Genomic DNA, 8,445 nt, shown 5'->3' with positions numbered 1-8,445 from the left:
AGGTGACTAAAATAAAGTAACTTGAATTCTTTATATCTGGTCCCTTATCATAATCAGTTGCCTTTTAGAAGATTGGAAATAGTGCATATTCAAGATTTGGGTTCTATTCATTACACAAGTCATACTAATGCATAACCAGTCATTTTGGAGTGAGGGGGGTTCAGCTTGTTTTACAGCAGCCATCATGAGACTGAACCCACATGCTGAAGAGGCTGAATTTACAAACTTAAACAGCCACTGCATGTAATTAAGAGTGGCACAGTTTGAGAACAAGAATTTTTTAAAAAATCAGATATTGCACAAGTTGTAAACTATTTTTTCAACAATGTGCTTTAGCTCAAACCTCAAGAGCGTGACCATTTTTCACAGCAGTATTGTTCCAAATGTCAATTCCCTTCAGAAAAAACCCTTTCAAATTTTATGACAATCAAACCCAAGATCAATATATTTTTATTAATTGCACATGTACATTTTCTAGTCTCAAACATGCTTTGCACAATTGAGTTTTAGTAAATTTAGACTTAAGTGCAGCAAACCACAAATTACATTTTTTTCATGGAATGATTTAATGCAAGTCAAATATCTAATGTTCACAGTAATGACTAAGCAGGATTACATAGATTTAAAAAATCCTTGTGGTAAAACAGGAAGGGAGAAAAGTGGTCAGCCACTCCAAGTTCCAATTTCAGCTAGAGTTGGATGCAACAAATTAATTACGTGTATGTTTGCTTTCAGGGGTGAAGGAGGGAGGGAGGTATGGCGAGTGGAAAGGAGTTGGCGGTGTATGTTTCCTGCTCAGTTATAATTTACTTAGGATGGAGTACAAAAGTCAAGTATTGCTATGATATCCTATATGCTTCAAATGAACAAGTACCTTTTGACCGAGAAAATGGGAACGATTGAACTTAATTATACCGAAGGTAACAACGTTGCATAGTTGCCTTTCAGAAAATTGAATATGCAAAATTTAGGTTTTCTGGTCATTAGATAAATCACACTGGAAGTTCTGATGGAGACTGTTCAACTTGTTTTTGGTCTTCAGTTCAAGTACACAGTCAAATACATAATATAATTAAGATGGAGTGCAGTTGATGCATTCAATATCTGAATTGTAATTAGCATTGATACAGAATTGTGTTTTGCACAGAAATACACTGCCTACTGAAAGACAGTATTTATTACAACATCACTAGTTCATTATTGAAAAGGTTGATAGTTGTACAACAATATCCCACACGGCCAAGTATTAATACTGCAGCTGTCTCAAAGGCAGCTCTGAGGTATTCAAGAAAGCACAATTGAGGAATTTTTTCAATTACATTGGTAAGCAACTCCATATTCGTCTTCCACTGAAGGTCTCTAGTGTCACACATTCAAGTATCAAAATGTATCAACTTAAAACTTTTTATTTGTACAAAGAAGCTTTTTTTTAAAAAAACAAAGCAAACCACATTATCAAATTCAAAAATTACTGATGCCAGAAACATTACATGACAATCTGGTCTCAGGATTCCACATTTTATTAGGCATTAGAAAGCAATTTTTTTTTAAACAAAAAAGAAACTGCTGGAGCTGAAAAACCTCAATCTTCTCCAAGTTTCAATTACAAATTTCATAAATAAGAAATTCAACATTCCAAAATTGTTTTCAACACTGAATAAATATTTACGCTATTTCATGGCAGACCAATCATTCGCACCAGCATGAAACATGTACAGTACTGAAATGATATACAATTGTCACTTGTGTAGTGTAACATTCTTTGTTGGTTTGAAAACCTCATTTTTAGTTAAAAAACAAAAGGTGTAACTTGACTTGGTGACTGATTGTTCCTGAAACAAATTAACAACCCATATTTTCACAAAAAGGGGTACGCAGGAGAGCTTCACAATTATTTATAAAAGTATAACATTTACCCTGTGTTTGGTGGAAGACACTATCCATGAATGTTACTTCAAAAAGTACAAAAGTCATTCAGTAAAACAGTACTGTATCCAATATACACAAATTATGAAATCTCTACAAATTTACTGTAGCAAAATGCAGCTTCACACTACATTTTCCTGAGTGCTCAACAATAGAAAGAATTTTAGTCCAGTGCAGGTCGCATTTCAAAGGTCGTAAAATAAAAGTTATTGCAGTTCATGAAAGGGCAAGGCAGTCTGTGGCATGATTCTAGTTTTTTTTTTAAAAAAAAGAGAAGTGGAGCACCTTACATTTTGAAATGCTCCCATTTAAAGCAACACCACTGAACAACCTTATATTCTTGACCTTTTAGTAACTGGTGGTTGTGGTGGATGGTCCACATTTGCAGATTTCACTGGCAATCCCAGTCTTTCTACTTGATTGTGAAAGAAGGCTTGTAGTTTGATTCCGGCTTTTGCTTCACTTGTGTTTCGCGGATTGTATTCAAAACAATTTGTAAACATCAATTCTACATCATCAATAAAATCCGCTGCAAAAGAAACAAAATTACAAGCTAGACTTTTTAAAAGAACTTTTAGAACTCTCAGGTCTATGGTCAATAGAATGGGATGATATAGTTTTGTAACAGAAGATTAATATCATTGAACACAAAAGTATAACCGCACCAACACACTATGTAATAACGGAAATTCTACATTATCTAGACCAATACTGCTCTGCATGAGGTAAGGATTCTACATCAATAAAGATGATCCATTTCAGATGTGACATTAAACTCAGAAAATGGTTCAAGTTTAAGATCCCCTGGCATTTCTATCATTAGCCTGATTAAAATTCTTCCTGCAGCTAGCAGATACAGTACCTGGTCACTCATTGCACTGTTTGCAGAATGCCTTTTCTTAGTAATCCAGGTGTTTGAAACTGATTTTTATTGACATCTAACTGACTAAATGTAAACAAGCCATAGCTTACTTTAAAATAAGAGGACTGAAAATGAACAAAAAAGGTAAGTGAACCTTTTAAAAAAAACTTACATGCAAAGTTATATTCACATCGGTTTAGTTTTTCTCTTATAATATTTAAGGCAACTGGCTTTTTAATAATATCATAGTAATCAGTAACCTGTAAAAGAAAGAAAACTGCCATGTTAATGGTACTTTACTCTCCTCTTGTCTGTAAACTATCTTAAGATATTCAATGGATTCAACTGCAACAAACTTTTCAGGGACTGAAAAAAAACTTGACTGACAAAGGCTAATTAAATCTAATGGCTCAATAATGACATTTCCAAGTAGCATATACAAACAAGTAATGGCCAATCTTATGCAAAAGTTCACATCTGACTTTGGCCAAAAAAATCTTTCATGTTTTATGCACTTCTGGTCTAGGGTGACATCCAACTTAGAATCACTGAACATAGTGAACCATTGAAGGTACTTCTTCAGTCCTGCACAATTTTGGATTTTTTTGCACAATGTTTATGGCACAGATTGGTAGAAGGAGTTTCCAATTTGGCAATTCTGCAATAGCTAAACAAATCAGAAGGAGTGAATTTCAACTTCTCCAAATGTAACTGGAGAGAAAGCGGATTCCATAATTTTTGACTAAAGGGTAAGTCTTAGAAACCCAGTGTCTACACAGAATGCACAGATGTAGTATTATTTGGGAACTTGAGAATCTGCAACACGGCCTTGAAGGGGTTGCTCCCCAGATGGGAGTGAATAACTTGAAACACTGTGTACTACCTCTGACAGATGACTACCCTGTTTCACATAATCAAAACAAATCTAAATCAAACTCAAAGAATATTTATAACAATAGGAGGCTAGAAGTTAAAAATGGTTACTTGATATATTATCCAATAGGCAAGTCAGCATTATTACTTAAAGCAAGGAGCCAATAATCATGTACATACATAAATCAAACTTTTGAATTAAAGAACATTTATATTTCAAATCAGTCACCTGTACCAAATCTCAACACTAAATTGATATATTCTAATCAATGTGTTCAAAGAATGGTTTTTAAAAACAGATTCTGGAACCAAAACGTGGGCCTCCTGGTTCAGCAATAGGGACACTACCAGTGCAGCTGAACAGCCACAATTTTGATAACATAGGGAATTATAATATAATTCATGTACCTGGGCTTTGTTTACCAGTTTCAGAAATGGCCAACTGTCTTCATGTCGTACTAAGTCAACTATCAACTGTTCACAAACAGAAAGCTCATGGATACCAGAGTGACGACTTGAACTTCTCCGACTTCCCGTTACTTTTGATACTTGTGTTACAGTGTCTGTTCAACCAAAAACAAATAAATTACATGATCACAGACTAAGCACATTTGTGTCTTAAGGTTATGGTGGACTCCTTAAGATCATGACTTTGAGAAATGACAGAATCTGGATTTAGAATCAGATGTACAACAGAGAAACAGGCCCTTGGGTCCAACCCGTCCATGCTGACCAGATATCCCATCCCAATCTAGTCCCAACTGCCATCACCCACCCCATATCCCTCTAAACCCTTCCCATTCGTTTATCCATCCAAAATGCCTTTTAAATGTTGCAATTGTATCAGCCTCCACCACTACCTCTGACCACTCATTCCATACAGGTACCACCCTCTGTGTGAAAAAGTATCTTAGGTCTCTTTTATATCTTTCCACTCTCACCCTAAACCTATATTCTCTAGTTCTGGACTCCCCCACGCCAGGGAAAAGACTTTGTCCATTTATCCTATCCATGCCCCTCATGATTTTGTAAACCTCTAAGGTCACCCCTCAGCCTCTGACACTACAGGGAAAACAGCCCCAGTCTATTCAGCCTCTCCCTATAGCTCAAATCCTCCATTCCTGGCAACATCCTTATAAATCTTTTCTGAACCCTTTCAAGTTTCATAACATCTTTCTGATAGGAAGGAGACCAGAATTGCACGCAATATTCCAACAGTGGCCTAACCAATGTCCTGTACAGCCGCAACATGACCTCCCAACTCCTGTACTCAGTACTCTGACCAATAAAGGAAAGCATACCAAACGCCTTCTTCAGTATCCTGATTACTTGTGACTGGTCTTTGTTCAGCAACACTCCCTAGGACCTTACCATTAAGTCTATAAGTCCTGCTAAGTTTTGCTTTCCCAAAATGCAGCACCTCACATTTACCTAATTAAATTCTATCTGCCACTTCTCAGCCCATTGGCCCATCTGATCAAGATCCTGTCGTAACCTGAAGTAACCTTCTTCACCGTCACTACACCTCCAATTTTGGTGTCATCTGCAAACTCACTAACGAGACTAAACAATCAGTCCTTACCTTTCCAAATACATGTACACCCTGCCCATCAGGATTCCCTCCAACAACTTGCTCACCACCAATATCAGGCTCACCTGGTCTATAGTTCCCTGGCTTGTCCTTACCACCCTTCTTAAACAGTGGCACCACGTTAGCCAACCTCCAGTTTTCCAGCACCTCACCTGTGACCATCAATGATAAAATATCTCAGCACGAGGCCCAGCAATCACTTCCAGAGCTTCCCACAGAGTTCTAGGGTACACCTCATCAGGACCTGGGATTTATCCACTTTTATGCGTTTCAAGACATCCAGCATTTCCTCCTATGTAATATGAACATTTCTCAAGATACACCATCTATTTCCCTGCATTCTATATCTTCCATGTCCTTATCCACAGTAAATACTGATGCAAAATACTAGTTTAGTATCTCCCCCATTTTCGGCAGCTCCACATAAAGGCCACGTTGATCTTTTGAGGGGCCCTATTCTCTCCCTCGCTACCCTTTTGTTCTTAATGTGTTTGTAAAAGCCCTTTGGATTCTCCTTAATTCTATTTGCATTACCTCGACAAGTTAAAGACTTAATTAAGGATCTTGAATCATTGCTCGCCTGGGAAAAAAATGCCCTGTTCAAACAGTAAATAAATTGTCCACTCCTGCTGAAATAATTTAAAATAAAAGTGCACGATGTAAAAAAATACACTCACCATTGAATATTTTTCAATGGATAAAGCTCTACCTAGTGGCAGCGATTGGTCAGTTCCACAAAAATAATAATCAACTGCCACTAGATGGAGCCCTCTACTTCAGTGCAAATTGGGCAAAACCAGCACCAAAAGCAAGATGACAGGGCAGAGGGTGAGGCCATTTTAACCAGTGGCTTTATTAACAAGATCATTAAGTGGGGACTTAGTTTATTCATTCCTTGCTCTGGTTCAGTAAACATCAGGCAATATAGATTGAATTACATTAAAAATGTGCAAAATTCTAAAAACAAGTTTTAAAATGTTCCAAGAGCAAGCAGATTTTAAAAACTCTACTTTCAAACAATTTTGATTTGTCATCTATATACAGATTCTTCCTCACCCCACCAGCAATTCGAGAGTTTCATCACATTATAGCGTTCAGAAATACTGAAAGGGTGAGGTGGTGTGTGTTAGGGAATTACACTGAAAGAGGGGGATGTGCAAAGAGAACAAAATCAGAGGAATGCAGAGCACTAGGGAGAAAAGGCAGAGTCATGAAAGGTTTTAACACCAAAGAATGCACATTTCAAAACTGAGTTGCTATGTAACTGAGCCAGTACATGTGGTACAGGAACAGCAGGTGAGCAAGACTTAATGCCAGATAGGATACTACAAAAGAATTTTAGATGTGTTTCATGAGCATAATAAAATTTAAAAAATGTAAAAATTATAAACACATGCTGAGTGTTTCAAGAGATTAACATCTCAGGGAAGGTGACAACAACCTATGCTATTGAGGGGAAGAGAACGCCATCTTTGTTCTTGAAGGGTGAGGCCTGAAGTTCAGCTTAGCATTAAATAGAACAAATGCTCGCATTCAGAGGGAATTTTTTTTTTTGCTTTGGTAACTTCGAAAGGTCCTAAACATTCTTGGCTACTAAGTGCTGTCCTAAAACAGAGGTGGGCATCCCTGGAGCAAGAGACCAGGGGTGTTTCGGGGTGCTGGGCAGGAGGAAGGCATTGATATTCATGTGTAGAAAAAAAGCTATTATTACAGTTGATAATGGATGCTATTGTTAAGAGAAGAGGTGTTTCGAGAATGGACTTGAGGAATCACTTCACAGTACAGAAAAAACCACTGCTGTAAATACTCCAGTCCCAGTTCAAAACAGACAAACTTACTGAGTTACAGGCAGATCACGTGACCAACCATGCAAATACTTCAGAGACTGAGGAAGAATAATGCACAAATGTCAATTATGGCTCTGCTGGTAGAACTATAACCTGATTGAGAGGTTTCCAGGCTCAAGTAGCACTGCAGGACATTCAAAATAAAAATCCAGGATGACATGCAAACTCTGAAGCCACATCAGATTCAAAATATTAGCTTCGTTTCTCCATAGATTCTGCCAATCCTGCTATATTTCTCTAGCATTTTGGGTGTTTGCACAGATTTCAGGCATCAGCTGTACTTTGCTTTTAGAAGTCTGACACACTGTATTGAGGAAATGCCACACAGATCCAATAACCCTCTGATACAAATGAAACTATCGCCTTGCTCTAGTTTGAGCAAAACGTTAATCCCTCAGAACTAATTTGATATTTATGGAAACCCTTGGTAGGACAAAGGATGCTGTTTCATGGAACAGTCAAGGTAGGCGCTCCAGTTCATAAAGCTGTCAAAATAGAATAACCCCTAGAGGGCTAGAGAAAGTGTAGGGTACTTGAGGATGCTATTGCTTGTTAACCTAAACCATGCCAACATTCCAGATTAGATACGCCAGCTCTACAAAACAAAAAATGAGGCAAGTATGATTAGAAGGACTCCTTCACAAAGATGAACTCTAGAAATGGTTGGGCTAAAGTTACAATATAGAAATAAGATATTCTCAAAGGTCAAATACTCTGAAAACAAAAGGTGATTGGTGATAGGGCAATAGTTTTAGAATATATGGTTAATGTTTACAGAAGACAAAAAAAAACTTAGTGGAAGGAGACGATATACTCCCATTGTTTCCCTCAAAACATGCGCCCACTGAATCTCAGGTTGCACAACATCAAATACAGTGAAAACTTGTTATCCTGTCTAAGGATATACTCGACTTGCAAGGAGTAACAAATGTTCACTGGACCAATTCCTGGGATGGGGAGATTTACAAATAAGAGACTGAATAGTAGGCTCAAGAATTTTAAGATTGGGCACAAACTCCCATTTTGACCACTTCTTCAGGCTATGGGCCTCTCCTCCTAACCTTTCTACCAATTAGTTTAAAATCTACACCCTGATTTCAGATCTCTCCAATAAAAAATTACATGTCACCTATTTACTCCATCTAAACTTCACACAGTTGAATTAAAGCATATTTCAAAGAACCCAGTCCAATCCTATCCTGTCCAAGTTAAGAGCTTCCACCCCGAAGGAAATACCAAAACCTGTGTAGACTCTCTGGAATATCAGAATTTAGGCCTGACAGCAGCAGCTGCCAAACTGTGTATCATGTTCCCCAATATTTTTACATTTGGGATGGCGAATGCCC

The 8,445-nt window shown here is 37.6% G+C and overlaps 1 protein-coding gene across 5 annotated transcripts in view; it reads right to left on the bottom strand.

The window, feature by feature from the left end:
- Positions 1–1,390: 1,390 nt before the first annotated feature.
- Positions 1,391–8,445, bottom strand: part of baz1a (bromodomain adjacent to zinc finger domain, 1A) — a 61,890-nt gene continuing 54,835 nt past the window's right edge. For all 5 annotated transcript variants that reach the window (XM_043697865.1, XM_043697869.1, XM_043697866.1 and 2 more), the window contains exons 26-28: positions 4,070–4,224; positions 2,961–3,048; positions 1,391–2,455 (exon numbers count right to left, since the gene is read on the bottom strand). In XM_043697865.1, coding sequence (XP_043553800.1) covers positions 2,259–2,455; positions 2,961–3,048; positions 4,070–4,224 — 440 coding nt within the window. In that variant the 3' untranslated portion in view covers positions 1,391–2,258. The remainder of the gene's footprint in view (positions 2,456–2,960; positions 3,049–4,069; positions 4,225–8,445) is intronic.

This window comes from Chiloscyllium plagiosum, chromosome 10 (genome assembly GCF_004010195.1).
Source record: "Chiloscyllium plagiosum isolate BGI_BamShark_2017 chromosome 10, ASM401019v2, whole genome shotgun sequence".
NCBI classification, from domain to species: domain Eukaryota; kingdom Metazoa; phylum Chordata; class Chondrichthyes; order Orectolobiformes; family Hemiscylliidae; genus Chiloscyllium; species Chiloscyllium plagiosum.
The sequence above is the reverse complement of the archived record's forward strand: the minus strand, read 5'-3'. Positions and strand labels throughout refer to the sequence as shown.